The sequence below is a fragment of the Amphiprion ocellaris genome, chromosome 4, assembly GCF_022539595.1.
Source record: "Amphiprion ocellaris isolate individual 3 ecotype Okinawa chromosome 4, ASM2253959v1, whole genome shotgun sequence".
Lineage (NCBI taxonomy): Eukaryota > Metazoa > Chordata > Actinopteri > Pomacentridae > Amphiprion > Amphiprion ocellaris.
In genome coordinates, this window is record NC_072769.1 from 4,358,552 (window position 1) to 4,377,242 (window position 18,691).

Consider the following 18,691-nt stretch of genomic DNA (forward strand, 5'->3'; position numbering starts at 1 on the left):
ATCACATCCATAGGCCGATGTACACTCTCAGCTACAGCACCACCTGGTGGACATGTGTGGGATAGCCGAGCAGCAAGGATGCGAGGACCGGGCCAACGCTGCTTGCAGCTTTAGTTAGGGTCCGAACACCACCACGTATTGGAATGCAAGCAATTATTGTTATTTATGTTCTTTTTTCTGTCTTTTTACTTATTCTGTGTGAAACCTGACATCGAATGGTGATCACAGGTAGTGGCCTGTCTGCTTTTGGTCACCTGAGGGAGAACACTGAAAAAACAAGGAAATTCAAGAAGCTCCTGTATGCTAACTTTGGGTAATGAATCCTTCTGGTTATTAGGCTTGTTTGAACCATTCTCATTTAGTCTTAATCACGCTTTTGGTGAGTTCTTAAAGCTCAAGCTGACTAAAAATAATCTGATATTGTGTGATGATTCAGTTTCAAGCATGAATTTCTGACATTTCTTTGCTCATGCTAGCTAAACAAATTAAATTTCAATCTTTTGATGTTGTTTCTAGTCTTTTTGCTTTATTTTAACCGGACACTTGTAATAACTGTTGATAAAATTGCATGTTTGAATGTTTTCTATCTTGTTTTTGAGGTTTTCATGTGTTTGTTGAGACATTAAGATTCTGGCCTATAAACTGTCCTGCTTGATCAGTGTGTCGAGACTCAGAGAGGACTTACTGGGTATCCTGATCTGGTGGTGGTTGAGGACTGTCAGAGCCTCCATAGCTTCAGTTTTACTGTCAAACTCCAGCAGACCAGACAGAGTCTTTGAGTTGGCTGACATGAGGAGAAGAAGGGGTTACATGATGAAGAAGGCAAAAGAACTGATGTCTGAGTTAGAAGATGCATCCTGACCATGAAAACTAGCTTCTGGTCTGCTGTGTGATTGTTTAAACTCACGTTTGGCATCGAAAACCTTGAACTTGGTGAAGATGGGAACGTCGTGCTCGGTACAGAGCTGTAGATGGGAAAGAGAAGACAGGGGTCAGACAGAAAAGAGATGCGTTCTCTCTTTTTTATTAATATAGAATTGAATAGACTTCACTGGAAAGAGTTTTGTTTGTCGAGTTTTCATTGGTGGAGGTATGAAGCCATCCAGAATACATACAACCAGTAAATATGAATTCTGCCAATGATGATGTCATCTCATCTAATTCATTTATATTTCTGATGTATTCTATACTAAAAAAATAATAAAATAATTTTAGCAAATTTGACATAAAATACTAATCTGTTTTTGTTGAACGCTTAACTTTAAGCTACTGCATAACATCATAGTATGGAGAAGTGTCTCAAAAATTGTTGAGAAAAAATACTGAACATTCCACCCATCCGAAATTAAACTATGCTCTAATCCAGGGGTGTCCAACATGTGGCCCGTGGGCCAAAAGCGGTCCTCCAGAGGGTCCAATCCGGCCCTCAAAGTGTAAAAATTCCAGAGAAGACATTAACTGCAGATTGTAAATTAGTAAAACTATAAATTTAAAATCATTTCTAGACCATGACAAGGTGTTTTGATCCTAAAGTAAAATACTAGATTGTTTATTGGTCTTTTGCCGTTCTGTGTCTCGTTTTTGTAATATTTTGTCTTGTTTTTGTTGTTTTTTGTCTGACTTTCGTCTCATGTTTTTGTCATTTTGTTTCTCGTTTTTGTCATTTTGTGTTTCCTTTTTGTCTCACTTGTTGTTTTTGTCTTATTTTTGCCATTTTGTGCTTTTTTGGTCTCGTTTTTTCGTTTGTCAATTTTTTTGCCGCTTTGTAACTTTTTGTCAAATTTTTGTGTTTATTTGTTTTGTTTCATGTCGTTTGTCAAGTTTTTTGTCACTTTGTGTCTCATTTTTGTAATATTTGGTCTTGCTTTTTTTTGTCTGACTTGTTTGTCTCGTTTTTGTCATTTTGTTTCTCATTTTTGTCATTTTGTGTTTCCTTTTTGTCTCGCTTGTGGTTGTTGTCTTATTTTGTCATTTTGTGTTTTGCTTAATTTGTTGGTTTGTGTGTCGTTTTTGTCATTTTGTGTTATTTTGTCTCACTTGTGTTGTCTATTTTTTGTCATTTTTTCTCGCATTTGTCATTTCTTGTCTTCTTCTTGTCGTTTGTCCAATTTTTGTCGCTTTATAACTTTTTTGTCAAATTTTTTGTGTCTTTTTTGTTTTGTTTCGTGTCGTTTGTCTCATTTTTTTTGTTTCTCGCTTTTGTAATATTTTGTCTCATTTTTTGTATTTTTTTGTCTGACTTTTGTGGTTTTGATCCTCCAGTAAATCCTCTATGGTTCAGCTCCACTTGACTAAATGTTGTGTTCCTTTGTCGACACTCTATGATCTGGAAGTTGTAATGTGAAAATGATAAACTGAGGCTGAATGTTGATGAAACTGAATTTATTTTTCTTCAGAAATTTCCAGTTGTTCATGATGTTTTGTAAAAAGATAATTCCTTCAATGTGAACATTTTTGCACTAAAACAAAGGAACCATTAGGAGTTGTGGTTATTTATAGGTTATTCTGCTGTGGATTTACTGGTCTGGTCCACTGGAGATCAAACTGGACTGAATGTGGAACCTGGACTAGAATGACTTTGACACCCATGGTCTAATGAGTAAAGGTGTACCACAAGTCCATCTTCTCCTCCAGTTATATCTCTCTCTAAAGCACTTTTGGAGTCTAATATCTGTCCGTTAATAAATGAGCCTCACCGTGTGCAGCTGCTGCTGGCTGAGGCTGGGCGGGGCGTTGTAGAAGTGCAGAACAGCAGCAGGCGGCTGGATGATGTTCCTGCCGTTCTGGGCGCTGCTGAAGCGGTTGTTTCTGGTCAGACTGAAGTCCTGGTAGCTGCTGCTGCCGTCGGCCAGCTCAAACGTCTGACTGGGAATGACCGCCTGCTGCTTGGACACACTGAGTGACGAATGAGGCCACGGAAGGACAAAAGAATGGGAGAAAAGGTGGACAGTGAGGGACGTGATGTTTGTGTTTGTGCTCAAAGTGGGTCAGCATGCAAAAGCAGCACTTCTAAATTCTACTTTTTGGGGTTCTGTGACTTTTTCTTGAGAATTCCTTACGTGCTGCTGGTATTCTTCTCTGGCCTCTCCATGTCAGGTAAATAAACTGCATTAGCCAGGGAGCATCTCTGCTGGGGAATATTCTAGGTAACAAGAGGAGGAATTATCTAGGGATTGCACTGACAGGTAAGCAAATTATTCTGGGCTCTAAAAAAATTGATGACTAATCAAGTGCTTCAGACTTGTCACAGTTATCAGATTTATATAACATAAACCTCTATGAATGGTGTCCAAGAAAGAAATCACATGCATGCAAGATGAGACTATGCTAAAAAAAAAAAATAATAATAATAAGTCAGATATGTTGGGAGCTCATGAGACCAAGGCTAATTTATTGGTTTAGATCAGGTTTAGCATCTTGGTCAGGACTACCACAGTCGATGCATGGTCCTGACAGTGAAGCATGGAGGTGGCGGTATGATGAAATGGAGCTGCATGAGTGCAACAAGTTGTCAAGGTCTGTGAATAAATCAAAAATACTGTCTGAGAAGACGGCTCACGGTCTGCAGAAGCTTAGCAGAACAGGAATGTTCCAAAGCAAAATCAGACAACAGTTTGGTGACGAAGGACCACAGGAGCAGGCAAGTTTAATAAACAATTAAGCCATTAGCCAATCAGAGGCCACTAAGTGTTTGTTAAGACTGTTCACTATATATTTGGTGTGTAACCTTTGCTCCAAATAAAGAGCAGAAGGGAACATTTTGAGTCTAACTGATGCCCCCTGGTGGCCACAACCCTGTTAACCGCTGAAAAATGATACGGTCCTTTTAAGAGTGAAACTCTGACCTGGACAGGTATGTCGCCTGACTTCAATCCAAAAGAACAACTTTGGGGTCATTTAAAAAACATTAGCGTAACAAAACTTCCAGCAAAGAGCAGATGAAAAAAAATTCTGCAGAAATTTGGTGTTCTCCATGCCAAGGAAGACCGAATCTGTCTTTAAAAATAAAACCAAAAATATATCAATGGTGAAAGGTGAACTGACTTTAGCTGCACCATCTCCTGAATATATAATAGATATTCCTCACTAATGTTGTATCATGTAGTTTCTACATTTTATATTCAGATAATTTCTTATTTATGTCAGTGTTAATTTTTACGTACCATTCCAGTACTAATGTTTGTTCATTCCTCATTCTGTTCTTCATTGATCTACTTATTCGTAGAGCGACAGATGGGAGGGAGGACTGTAGTGGGAGCAGTGGGGTGTATGGTCACGGCATATGGCTTACATATGGAGGTCAGAGCCATGCACTGGACACTACAGCTACATAATCAGTTATCTGTTCCTCCAATAACTGATTCTTTAATGAAATAAAGCGCCCTAGAGTATTTTATTTACTGCAGAAATTCATACTCTAGTAAGCGACTTAATGGTTTGCTGATACTGGTTAATACACACACCAGCATCTAACTATGTTCCCAGTAAATAGGAGGGTTTTCATTTCTTATTGTCATCTTCAGTTAGTGATTTTAAACCACCGGAGACAGAGGATAAAACAAGATTAAGTCATTGAAGGTGCTCAAGTCTAAGCTTGAACGATGAACAAAAAAATGACTGAAACATGACATTTAAATCACGTCATCACACCGCATAGATCCAATGTTTTCAGCTCTTCAGTGGAGGTTGATGTTTTGTTCAATTTTACATGTTCTTCCACAACATAACTTTTAGAAGTCAGCTAAGCACAGAAATATCTTCGCAGTATTTCAACATCTTTCTTCTGGCAACAGGAGCCTCTGAAGGAACTCAGTTCCCCTACTTGTGTAGAACATAGCTGATGAAGTATGCTGTGCAGTTATGCACAATTATTGAGAATTTGCAGGTGTTAAACTGTTGTTTTGCTTGTAGTTTATGGCTGACAGTAATCAGGAAGCAGCCTGAGAGGTTTTATGACAGATCAACTGATGGTGAAGTCAATGTTTTGTTCTTGCAGAAGACAACATCTAGAGGTCATCTGAGTGGACCTCATTTAAACCTGGAGAGACCTTTTCTCCAGGGAAAGTTCCTGGACATCACATATGAACAATAAAATTTATATTTTCTGAACCACATGTTACAATAATACAAAACTAATAACATAGAAAATTTTATAATGTGAAATACTTGGTTACAAAAACATAAAAATTACTTTCACTGAATATATTTTCAGTGAAACTTCTGATGTCCACATTTTCAACATTTTCTAAAAAATTTTTGAACATTTTTTGGTGGAAAAAAAGAAATGTTAAAAAAATATTCTTAAGGACATTCACATAAGGATCAACCAAAGTCCAGCGAATTTTGCTGGATTTTGGTTGATTTTTATGTGAATGTTCTTAAAGAAAATATTCGAAGTTTTACTGATATATATGTAATCACTTTAAATATTTTTAGGATTTTTTTTGTCATTTTTTGAAAATATTTACAAGAATTTTCTTGTCAAATTTGGGGGATTTTTTCAAATAAAACTTTTTAAGGAAAACTTAAGGAATTTTTGGAATCTGCTTTCTGAAGGTTTTGTAAATTTTTACAGCAGGAGGGTTACAGCGCTTTTCCACCAGCACCTACTCGACTCCGAGCAGCAGGTTTACCATCGCCTCCATGTCCTCCATTGTTGTGTTGCGTTTGTGTCGCACACAAATGACGTTAAGGGACTTCCGGGCCGCCGTGCTATGACGACTCCACCCATGATGAGGTGGTACTCAACTGGAATGGAAAACGACCTAAACCGAGTCGAGTCGAGTCAAGTAGGTGCTGGTGGAAAAGCGCTATAACGAACTGTCACCTTACCTGATATACTAACTGAGTTCATGTACCTGTTAGAAGAGCTGCTTGAAGATAAACAGCTTAACTTCAACTTTCAATGCCTGAAAAAATGTGCTGAAAGTGGTGCAATGGGCAGCTTGATGTTGTAAAGTATCACATACATTCAGTAAAACTTTTACAAATATCTTTATACATATTCATAGTTCATGATTTAAAAAATCTGGAAAATCAGAGATAGTTGAGTGGAAATTGTTCTACATATTTTGGAAATTTGAGATGGGAAGACCCACATCATTTTGAGCATCACTAAAAGGGTTTAAAGCATTTATACAGCAGCAGGAAATCTTGTCCTAGACCAAAGTATCAGACTCCATCCAGTCCCCGTCCTTAACCTCTAAACGTTGTCCTGAAGGTAGAGGGCGTCGACACTCACCAGACGTTGACTTTCTTGCCGAACACCTTAATGCTGTTGAGGTGAGTCACAGCTCGGTCTACGGCATATTCATCCCCCATCTCCACCAACGCTGTCCCAGGAACGCTCTTCATGAACTTTACCTGCAACACAACCCACCAGGGGCCTGTTTAGGTTGGCTAACATAGCGGCTCACTGCTCGGGCTGCGTTTGTAATGTCAGTTTTTTTCACTAATCACAGAAAACAGTTGATACATAAATCTCAACCACCTCATGACTGAGTAAATTCAGAAGATAATACTCTGGATAATTGGACAGCAATGACTAGAAGTAGCAATAGATGATTGTACTGTTTAGATGCAGGGTAAAAAGTTCACAATTCATGAAGATCCTGGCTGGATATACAGACCCTTTCCAAAAAATTAGAATACCGTGGAAAAGTTTATTTATTTCCATAATTCCATTCAAAAAGTTAAAATTTCATAGATTATAGATTCAGGGTCCACGATTCAAATGATTTCAAGTATTTATTTGTTTATTTTTACATAATTTGGGCTTCTAGCTCATAAAACCCACGAAAACAGGAATTCAAAAAATTAGAATACTGTGAAGAAATCCGCCCAGATTTTGCAGGGCATGAATGTTTTAAACTGAGTGTCACACACTAATCATCTACTAAACTCAAAGCACCTGCACAGGTTTCCCCAGGTGTCATTAAACTGCTTCAGTTTGGTTCACTTGTCTCAGTTTGGTTCAATATGGGGAAGACTGCAGACTTGACAACTGGCCAGAAGACCATCATTGATACCCTCCATAGGATGGGTAAGCCACAAAAGTTCATAGCTAAGGAGGCTGGCTGTTCACAGAGTGCTGTGTCCAAGTATATCAATGGAAAGTCTAGTGGAAGGGCAAAATGTGGCAGGAGAAGATGCACCAGCAACAGAGATGGCCATGGGCTTCAGTGGATTATCAAACAGAGAAGATTCAAGAATCTGGCAGAGATCCAGAAAGAGTGGAATGAGGCAGGAGTTACAGCTTCAAAAACCACCACATTCAGACACATCTGGGAGATGGGCTACTACTGTTGGGTTCCTCGGGTCAAGCCACTTCTGGGCCTGAGCCAACGTAGGAAGCATCTCAACTAGGCCAAGGAGAAGGACTGGACTGTTGGCCAATGGTCCAAGGTTCTCTTTTCCGATGAAAGTAAAGTGTGCCTTTCATTCGGGAATCAAGGTCCAAGGGTTTGGAGGAAGATGGATGAGGAACAGAACCCAAGCTGTTTGAGGTCAAACGTGAAAAATCCAGTCAGTCATGATTTGGGGTGCAATGTCCGGTGCAGGTGCTGGTAAACTCTGCTTTCTTAAATCCAAGGTCACCGCAACAGTCTAGCAGAATGTTTCAGAGGACTTCGTGATTCCTTCTGCTGAGGATCTGTATGGAGATGCAGATTTCATCTTCCAGCAGGACCTGGCCCCTGCCCATACTGGTTTGATGCCCATGCCATCACAGTGCTTGACTGGCCAGCCAACTTGCCAGACCTAAATCCCACTGAGAATCTATGGGGTATTATCAAGAGGAAAATGAGGGGCCCAAGACCCAAAAACAAAGAAGAGCTGACAGCAAGCATCAAGGAAATCTGGGCTTCCATAACTCCCAGGCAATTCCACAGGCTGATTGCTTCAATGCCATGGCGCACCGAGGCAGTGATTAAGGCAAAGGGATTCCCAACCAAGTATTGAAGATTGACATATCGTTTTGAAAAGTACCATGTTTTGATTGATTTGATGTGATCCTAATTTCTTTCTTTTTTTTCCTGCAAAAACTGAGAAGTAAATGGTGATTTCTTCACAGTATTAAAATGTTTTGAATTCCTGTTTTCAAGGGTTTTATGAACTGGAAGCCCAAATTATGTAAAAATAAACAAATAAATACTTGAAATCATTTAAATTGTGGGCCCTGAATCTATAATCTATGAAAGTTTAATTTTTTGAATGTAGTTATGGAAATAAATAAACTTTTCCATGGTATTCAAATTTTTTGGAAAGGGTCTGTACATGTCAAACTGTCGAGCATATGGTCCAGGGGTGTCTAACTCACTCTAGTCCAGGTTCCACATTCAGCTCAGTTTGATCTCCAGTGGACCGGACCAGTTTTACTATATGATCAAAACGAAAAAAGTCAGATAAAAAAAGACAAAAAACCCCAACAAAAACAAGACAAAATATTACGAAAATGAGACACAAAACATCAAAAATATGAGACAAACGATACGAAGTAAAACAAAAAAGAGAAAAAATTAGACAAAAAACACAAGCGAGACCAAAAGGAAACACACGACAAATACGAGAAACAAAACGACAAAAACATGAGACGAAAGTCAGACAAAAAAAGACAAAAAAACAACAAAAACAAGACAAAATATTACAAAAATGAGACACAAAATGACAATTTGACAAACGACATGAAACAAAACCACAAATTTGACAAAAAAGCTGCAAAGCGACAAAAAAATGGACAAACGACAAAAACGAGACAAAAAAACAGGCCAAAAGCGGTCCTCCAGAGGGTTCAATCTGGCCCTCAAAGTGTAAAAATTCGAGAGAAGACATTAACTGCGGACTGTAAATTAGGAAAACTATAAATTTAAAATCATTTCTAGACCATGACAAGTTCAACCATTAGAAGTTGTGGTTATTTACAGGTTATTCTGCTGTGGTTTTACTGGTCCGGTCCACTGGAGATCAGACTGGACTGAATGTGGAACCTGGACTAAAACGCTGTTGGAAACCTGAAAGTCTGATGGTATATTTTTGCTCTTTTCCAATGAATATATTATATTATATATGTGTTTCTTTTGATGACTTGATTACAACTGTTGTCTGCTGTCAGTGACGGAGGATTTTGATGGTTTTAACTTAACTGAAGGTCGAGGGGACCACACACACACCTTCTCCACGTTGCCGTAGAGACAGAAGAGGTTGAATATGCGACTGCAGTTCATCTTGGCCGGATGGAGGCCGCTCACCATGGCGACTGAGCTGGAGACGGCGCGACTCAGGAAGGAGGTGGAGGATGAGGAGGAGGAGGAGGTCTTATGGAGGAGCAGCGGGTAAGAAATCAAGTCCTGCACCTCCTCAGTGCGCTTCCTGTACCTGCTGTTACCAGGTAGAGGCAGCAGGGGGCAGTGTGGGCCTGCAGAGACACAGAGAAGATTTGAAAGTCTGAAGGGCGAAACCAGGAGTGTCCAACATGTGGCCCGCGGGCCAAAAGCGGTCCTCCAGAGGGTCCAATCCAGCCCTCAAAGTGTAAAAATTCCAGAGAAGACATTAACTGCAGATTGTAAATTAGTAAAACTAGAAATTTAAAATCATTTCTAGACCATGACAAGTTGTTGTGATCATGAAGTAAAATACTAGATTGTTTATTTTTCTTTTGTCGTTTTGTGTCTCATTTTTGTAATATTTTGTCTAGTTTTTGTAGTTTTTTGTCTTTTTTAGGACGATTTTTGCCATTTATCTCATGTTTTTGTCGTGTTTCTCGTTTTTGTCATTTTGTGTTTCCTTTCGGTCTCATTTTTGCCGTTTGTCCATTTTTTGTTGCTTTGTAACTTTTATGTTGAATTTTTGTCTCTTGTTTTGTTTCGTGTCGTTTGTCAAATTTTTTGTCATTTTGTGTTTCATTTTTGTAATATTTTGTCTTGTTCTTGTCTTTTTTGTCTGACTTTCCTCTCATGTTATTGTCATTTTGTTTCTCGTTTTTTTTTGTTTTGTGTTTCCCTTTTGTGGTTTTTGTGGTTCTTATTTTTGTCATTTTGCGTTTTGCTTTATTCATTGTTTTGTATGCCGTTTTGGTTTTTTGTCTCGTTTTTGTCACTTATCCATTTTTTTGTTGCTTTGTAACTTGTTTGTCTAATTTTCTGTCTCTTTTTTTGTTTTATTTCGTGTCATTTGTCTTATTTTTTTTAATGTTTTGTGTCTCATTTTCGCAATATTTTGTCTTGTTTTTGTTGCTTTTTTGTCTTTTTATATCTGACTTTTGTTGTTTTGATCATATAGTAAAACTGATCTGGTCCACTGGAGATCAAACTGAGCTGAATGTGGAACCTGAACTAAAATGAGTTGGACTCCTCTAGATTAATCACAGTGAAACAGTTGGAATAGAAAGACGACAGTACCGTAGCCATTGGACGGATGTTCTCCCAGGATGGCCTGACGTTGCCGTCCCTTCCCCCGCTCTACAACACACATTTCCACAAAAATATTAGATAAACATGAGCTGACAGGATGGTTGAAGCCAGTGGCACTGTTTGTGTCTCTCACACCCACACAGTCCTTGCTTTTCACTGTCATTCAGTGTGGCTGTTTGGACAAAAAGAAGTAGTTCCAAACCCCAACATATCCCCTATCACTGCTTGCCCGGCCCTAAGCTTGACAGAAACCTTTCCTAACCCGACCTTAGAAAAAGTCCTCACCCCAAAATGTAATGATGTCAAATATGAGCACTTGGTTTTTGTGCCACAATGTGACTCTACAACATCATGTCCCCACACTCTCAGTCTTGGTCTAATGGCCGATGTTGAGTATGACCCACTTAAGGGCAGATCAGTTGGAGGTGGAAGTGAGTGGTCTCTTTGAAAATCCTTATATTTTTATTTTCAGCCTCGACCACAGCTTCATCACCTATAAGCTGCCATCCAGCCTTAGAGTCCACTGAGCCCCATCCTACCCCACCTTTAAACCAGGGACTTCCATGTCAGATCCAACGAGCCAAAAGGCGCTTTTCCACCAGCGCCTACTTGGCTCGACTCTACTGGGTTTGTGAGGTTTTCCATCAGGACGTAGTACCTGGTACCAGCTACTATTTTAGTTCCTACTGAGCCAGGGTTCCCAGCGAGCTGAGTGGAGCCGATAATGTGACGTCTACAGAGTGCAGGCCACTGATTGGAGAGAATACAGTATTTTAAAAAAAATAGAACTGATGTTGTATTTCTGCAACAGTGGGTTTTACAGGGTTAACACGATGCTACGGTTAAATCTGGAACCACCTGTTTTATCCTGTCAAAAGTAGAAAATCCACAGAAGCCCTGTTTTTTTCCTCTGTTTGATATGCGGAGCGATGTGACCGTCTGTGTAACTTCTTTAGGCATGAATTCACTTCCAAAGTCTGGATCAGTCATGTGGAAAACATCAAACAGAGGAAGCTCATCTTGGCTGCCTGTATGTGATAGAATTTGTTGTTGCTGTATTTCTGTTAAAGATCTGAGCGTGAGTTCATCACATCTACACCACTGGAAGCCAAAGCAGAAGCAACATCTGAGATCAGTTTAGAAGATTCAGTCACCACTTTACCTGTTTCATGTCAGAGTAGTGGACTGTTACTTTCAGGACTTAAAATCAAGACTTTATTTGACTATACAGCCTAAAGTCTGTTTATTTAACTCATCAAGAGAAGTCAAAAGAGACAAAAGTGAAATGGGATAACAACTGTGCACCCTCCTGCCCCTCCAGTCAGAGTGTGAGAGTGTGTGTGGTGTGTGTGTGTGTATAGGTGCGTGTGAGAGTTTAAAGGAGGCGTCCTACCTCGGTGCAGGAGGAAGGGTTTGGTGTAATCCCGGCTGGTGTTGTCGTTGCGGACGACGTTCAGTCTGTTGGGCTGCAGGGGGCGACAGAGCACAGCACCTCTGGTGGGTGTGTGTGCGTGGGCATAAGAGTGTGGGTGTGTGTGTGTGCGTGCATGTTTGTCCAGAGCTCTGTGTGTGTGTGTGTGTGTGTGTGTGTGTGTGTGTGTGTGTGTGTGTGTGTGTGTGTGCGTTTACCCGAGCGTATTCGATCTTTAGCGTGCAGCAGCCGGCGTAGATGTCGGCTCCATTCAGAGCCAGTTTGGCCTTCTGAGCGTCCTCCACCGACTCAAACGTTCACCAGCTGGTTAAGGATGACTCACCAGGACAACAAGCAACCAGCCAATCAGAAGAAAACCACAACCAGCACTGCCCCGAGGCTCTACTGTCAGCTGTAGTGAATCAGATTGGATGCAGGCATCAACAGGACGATTCAAATCAGCCTTCCTCATGTTGGATGTACACCTATTAAAGAGTCTATTACGCTTCAAAGTGCAGCTTAGTGGACTTGAACTGAATTTTATTGTGTCTCTTCTGAGCTATGAAATACTTTAAACACATGTGAGGATATTCCACCATGGCCTGGATGCCGTTGCGTTTGAAGATGACGATGCGCAGGACGTTGCCGACCGGGTTACAGACGGTGTACAGGACATCCTGAGAGAGAGAGGAGAGAGACAAAACCTGCAATCCATCTATATTCTTCAGCATAAGCGACAATTATATGTTGATATGAAACTGTGCCATCAAATCACATGTACCCCATCCAGAAATTCACTGTCAGATCGTAAAACAATGAGTTAATTTGGTCAGTTGTGTGTTGGTCTACGGAGACAGGTTAGCTAGGTAGGATGTTAGCTAAATGCAGAGTAGACAGTTTATATAAGTTGATCGGGAAGAGAGCATAAACTGCATAGAAAAGACAGACTTCTCTAGGTCATTCTTTCTAAGAACCAGCAGGTGGCGACTGTTTAAGTTGTAAAATGACCCTGCTTCTCCTCTGATCTGTTTAATCAGTAAATATTATCAGTTAATGTGTAGTATGATGTTCATTTAGTAAACTATGGCCTGTTTAAAGCAGAATACAGGAGGTCCTCGGTTTACGACGTCCTCGACTTAAGGCGTTTCATCGTTACACCAGAACTGGTTCAGTGGAACTATTTGGAGAACTGAGTGGATGAATACTGTATGTACAGTCATCACGCGGTGCTATAAGACAGCTTTGTTTCCATTTGCCGACACATTGGATTCTGCTACATTCACTAACTTCATTATGGCTCCCAAGTCAGACTTACAGTTTACATTTTCGCCGTGTCAGGCTGGCAGCCGCCAGCCCCAGCTAGTGCTCTTCTCCCCTCCCCTTTCCATCCTTCCCGGTTCAAGACAGCCCAGCAGCGCTTAAGGAGCCACAGGTGTTCTCCATCTGGCGCAATCCACCAGCAGAGGAACAGGTGGAGGTCGACCAATCAGGTGGCGGCTCGGCTGCTACTTAGCCAGACGCCACCCAGCTCTCGGGGCCAGATCGTCACACCGCTTGGAGAGGTTCACAGCCTGACTCACATCCATTCTGAGTGCAGCTTTGCAGATCAACTAACCCACAGTTTCCTCCTTCGTTGCAGTATTGGAACCACCTGCTCCCTGCCAAAGAACCAGCAGTTCGGGACCTGGGTGGCTTCCTCCGGGAGACGGAGATCTACACCTGAGTCGACCCCCGGCTGTTGGCGTCCTCCTTCGCCCACCTGTTGCTGCTTAAACCAGGCTGCCTCCGCTGTGAACCGGTCCAGAGCATCCCTAGAGTTATGGTTGTAGTGATTCTTAGTTACAGCTCGAGCCACAGAGGGCTCCGAGAAATAGTCGTCTTTTAGCCACAGCACCTACAGTGTTTAAAGAAAGTTTGGAACTTAGTTACCGTTCGAATTACCCTCCGCTTCGAGGAGGACTACTACAAGTAGAGTCGAGCCCTAGGATAGTTGCCCGGCCGGTAGGGGCCGCTTGGCATTTCTAGTTTGTACTCTCGAGTTAGAGATAAAGGACATTGAATTTGATTGTCGTTTCTGAGTATTCTAGTTTAAAGTACACTCGAGTTAGAGTTAAAGCACATTGAGTTTCGATTATCGTTTCTGAGAATTCTAGTTTAGTACACTCGAGTTAGAGTTAAAGCACCTCTAGTTTCGATTGTCGTTTCTGAGTATTCTAGGTTGTATACTCGGGTTTAGAGTAATGTATATCACGTGTTCAATTGTCGTGTTCTGAGAAGAACCTGTAAATAAAGACAGAGTAACACACGATTTCCAGACTGTTCATTCCCTGCACCTGAGCTCCCACAGAACCCCCGTAACACGCCGGTATTTTCCTACCGAGTTGTGTTTCAGTGTGAGCTAATGACTGTTGTTGCTACTGTAGTTGTACAAATATATAACTCACCTTAGCTGTTTACTGTACATGTCATCTTTGAAAAGTGCTTGATTCCCTAATTTCAGATTTTGATTAGGTGGAAATAAGAATGTCAATTCAGGATGTCGTCGGTTTATGACGTCCTCGACTTACGGCGTTTCGTCGCTACGTCGGAACTAGTTCAATGGAACTAGTTGGCAAGCAGAGCGACAAATACATCATCACGTGGCACTATAGGACGGCTTTGTTTCCATTTGCCACCGCATTGGATTATGCTACATTCGCTAACTTCATTATGGCTCCCAAGTCAGACTTACAGTTTACATTTTCGCCGGTACTTTCCTACCGAGTTGTGTTTCAGTGTGAGCTAATGACTGTTATTACTGTAGTTGTACAAATATGCAAACTGATCAATATCGTGATGCACGTAACGGCTTTGTTTACATTTTGACTACAGTTCCAACTTAGGGCTAAAATCGACTTACGTCACACCATAGGAACTGAACTCTGATGTAAGTCGAGTACCCCTGTAGGCGAGGAAACAGGGTCTATTTTAGGATTGGGCGGTCATCAAATGGGGTCCTCACTTTCAAAAAACATGCCTATGATATTTTGAAGGATGTATGGTAGGGAAAGAATTCTTCATGTATCATCAAGACCATTCTGTTTGGAAAGTTTATCTCAAAGGATTCAACAAATGTAAAAGGCATAACGAAAGTTAAAACATGGAAAGAGTCTCCTGAACTCACGGTGGTGATGGGGTACAGCGGGTTCTGGATGGACAGCAGCAGGACCTTGTTTCCGCTGGTGGGATCGTCTGCGTTGGTCGGCCTGGTGATCCTCTGGCTGGTGGAGAAGTTGAAGAAGGCCTGTTGTTCGGCAATGTAAACGGCTTCCCGGGTTCCACACGCCACGCAGCGTTCAGCGCTCTCCACGCTGTCGAACTCTACCAGAGCCTGGTGCTTGAACGGCATCATCATCACGTAGCTGAGGGCAGAGGAGATGAGTGTTAGAGGAACCACAGGAACCAGAGGAACCTCGGGTGGAAGAAGACTTATGATATCAGGCTTCAGGTCAAATCTGCGGTTTCTTTAGCAAACCTATAATGACTTCAGAAGAAGGTTAAGAGAATGTCTGAAAACTTGCAAAACCCAAAGTCCACACCAACTGGAGATATTCTCTTCCACAGAAAACACTGCTCCTTACCTGCCTGAAGACCAGGCTTTTCTTCTCTTAACTATCTACATCACCATGGAACACAGTAGCAGAACACCAAATGATGCTCGGAGGAAATACTTGTAATCAGGACAGACTGTAAGAGAAGGTTCTTGGTCCTCCACATCTTTGTAGTTTATCACTTGGGTTGTAATTGAAACAGCTGCTGTCGGACTTTGGGGGTGCTTCAGGAAGCTCTAAATTTGCTATAAATCCGATGCTATGCCCACCCACTGTGCTTGGTACACCTCAGGAATAATCAGCAACTGTAAAAAGTGTGAATTCAAAGACTTTCAGAAACATCTATGTAAGCCTTGTGTGTTTTTCTGTTTGATATGAGGGGTAACACAACTTACTGCTGGATAAATAGAACAAGTCCACATTCACAGCCCACTTTCACTTAAGCAGAAACCATGAAATGCCTGAACTGACAAAAAATATAATATATAGGAGTACTGGTTGTGATATAAAGCAGGTAAGCAACCAAGAACTGCACAATTTGGGGGACTTGTAAAGAATTCCTCCACTATCTAGGTGATCAACAAATAACCTGCTGATTAATAAAACGTGTTGTTGGTGTAGGCTTAGATTCTATTCAAACTTGATTTTCACTTTTGATTTGAAAGCTGTAACTTATTGAGTTCATTCAAACTGAGTCTTGCAGCAGAAGGGCAGCACCAGTAAAACAGTTTGGTGAGGATGTTCAGTGTTTGAACCCATTGAGTGAAGCTGTGTTCCTTCATCAGAAGTTTCATGAATCACATTTCTGTGTTCAGTTGTTCGTTGTGTCTAATGACTCTGAATCACACATATTTTACATATTATGGAAGTGTATTATTTATCAATATATCAGCAAAGGCAAATATAAGGAACATTGGTCCTTAATAATTATCATGGTACTGCAGTCTAGTGTATTCATTAGGACAGCTGATTTATCTTCATGTTTTTTTCTGTCCACTGTTTAGATCTTGGGGCTTGTAGAAAAATACTCAACTTACAAAATAATTTCGAAAACAATTTTTCAAAAATAATTCTCTGCTTTATCCTTCAAAATTTACCATCACAATTTTATGGCCTATTTTTTTTTAAAATAGAGATGAAGGACTTAAACAAATTGTGCTTACATATTTATTGGCACAAGTGTCTCGGGCATCAAAACTTGCAAATTGGTTTTGGAGAATTTTATATAAATATATAAATCTTTGCTTATTTATTGAACCTACAAGTGAACTGAAAGAATTCTTTCCATACGGGGACGTATCTACATTTAGCCCCATTGTTACCGATCCTAAGCTGACAGACGTGCTGATACTTATGGTGCTGACACTGAAGAAGAAACGAGAACAAAAGCCTCTGAATTAAAGAGTGGTTATAAATATTTGTGAGAACTGAAAGTGTAGGATGGCAGAGAAGACCAGAGGAAGTGGTGGTGAAATGTGTTTAAACGTGTCTAGATCATGTTGAGATGGACGGCAGAAACACGTCAGAGCACACACTATGAGGTGCACATAAATAGAAGGATGAATTATTAAAGCTAGCAGCACACCAAATGAGTAATCAATGCTGCTGTACCTTCTACTTCATCTTCTGCATCCGTTGAGACAGAACATGTACTGATGGTGTTTCTAAAGTACAGCAGCATGTGTGTGACACAATTTGAAGTGAATGAAAAATGTATGAGCACATTTAAAGATGAAAACAGAGGTGAATGTATTAAAAGTGCTACCAGATGTTGCCAAACTTGTTGAGGGCTTCCACCAGGTCAGCCTCCACCACGGCGTCGCACAGTCCTCGGACGTGGACCACCGGAGATGGGGGGATGCGGTGACTGTCCTCCACATCATCCTGCAGACAGAAAACAAAGGGACATAGGGTGTGAGAATATGTGCTCCTCACAGTCAAGGCCAAAATGTGAACGAAAAGACAACTGAGTCTACTGAACTTAGTGACCAGACATTTATTAACTACCAACATTCACTACCAACAAACACAATAACAACAACTATGATTAACTGCATCGAGCAACTAAGAACACAACAACAATTCATACAACACAAGACAACAACACAAAGCAAGCAATGAGAGGAATGTGAATGGACACACACATGTTAAACAGAGATTAAAAACAGCCTAAATTAACACTAGCAGTTCAGTGAAAATAGTCAGCATGTCAGCAGTGAGCTAGGGTCTGCTGCAGCTTCTGCTTAAACATCTAAAGAGATGAAAGAGATGACAGTTTCAGAGATTTCTGGACGGAATTCCAATCGATTGCCAAAGACAGTGTGAACCTTGGGGATAGAGAGTGTTAGGAGATCACTGGACCTCAGGTGGTAGTTGTTATGGGAGGGCTGCAGGAGGTTGGAGAGGTATTGAGGTGTTGTCCCTGATAGGGTCTTGTTAATGAGTAAAAGCTAGTGTTGGAGTCGCCTGGTGTAAAGGGAGGGTCAACCCACCAGTTTGTAAAGATCACAATGGTGGGTGGAAATAGGTGCACCAGAGGGATGGCTGAGTGATGGAGGATATCAGGCCTGTTAAGGGCCACTTAGGGGCCATTTTATAGATGACATCGCTGTAGTCGAACATGGGAAGGATGGTCATCTTCACAAGAGAGCATGTAAAGGAGGCCTTATTGCGGTAAAGGAACCCCGGTCTAGATTTGGTTTTAGACTGTAGGATATTGATGTGAGGAATGAAAAAGACCAAGGTACTTGTAGGAGTTGACAAATTCCAGATCTGAGTCACCTGCTCAGGTGATCTTTGGGGGGCTGGAGACACTGTTTGTCTGGTTGAATAGCATGAAATTTGTTTTCTTGGAATTAAGGCCCTGAAAAGACTCCTGGATTGGAGTAAGGCTGAGTTGAAGGGTCGATGCAGCAGAGTGAAGTGATGGACCAGTGGAGTAAATAATGGTGTCATCAGCGTAGAGGTGTATATCCGGGAGGAAGAATAGAGTGCATGAGCAAATCTCTGTGTTTTACATGCACGCGCACATGCACGTGCGCGCGCACACGCAGGCACGCACCCACGCAGGCAGGCACGCACGCACACACACACACACACACACCCAAAGGCATCGGGACAGGAAGCCAGATAGTGATCAAAGGCCATAAGAAAGACAGACCAAAAGCTGCCTCCTTGGTGCCAGCAGTTATCATTGAACCATCTTGTTGCTGTTGATGGTCCACAAATGCAGCAAACCAAGCAGCAGCATGAAACAAAACCTCACTCTTCATAGGTCAGGTCTG

General features: G+C 41.2%; 1 protein-coding gene across 2 annotated transcripts in view; it reads right to left on the minus strand.

Annotated features, from left to right (window-relative positions):
• Positions 1-18,691, minus strand: part of LOC111575463 (heterogeneous nuclear ribonucleoprotein L-like) — a 47,835-nt gene that overhangs the window by 4,177 nt on the left and 24,967 nt on the right. The window contains exons 2-12 of one of the 2 annotated variants that reach the window (XM_055009632.1): positions 17,173-17,291; positions 14,981-15,218; positions 12,409-12,494; positions 12,036-12,132; positions 11,800-11,872; positions 10,395-10,454; positions 9,168-9,412; positions 6,242-6,363; positions 2,697-2,895; positions 908-965; positions 686-784 (exon numbers count right to left, since the gene is read on the minus strand). In XM_055009632.1, the coding sequence (XP_054865607.1) occupies positions 686-784; positions 908-965; positions 2,697-2,895; positions 6,242-6,363; positions 9,168-9,412; positions 10,395-10,454; positions 11,800-11,872; positions 12,036-12,132; positions 12,409-12,494; positions 14,981-15,218; positions 17,173-17,291 (1,396 nt within the window). The remainder of the gene's footprint in view (positions 1-685; positions 785-907; positions 966-2,696; positions 2,896-6,241; positions 6,364-9,167; positions 9,413-10,394; positions 10,455-11,799; positions 11,873-12,035; positions 12,133-12,408; positions 12,495-14,980; positions 15,219-17,172; positions 17,292-18,691) is intronic. The other variant, XM_055009633.1, reaches the window with a different exon arrangement.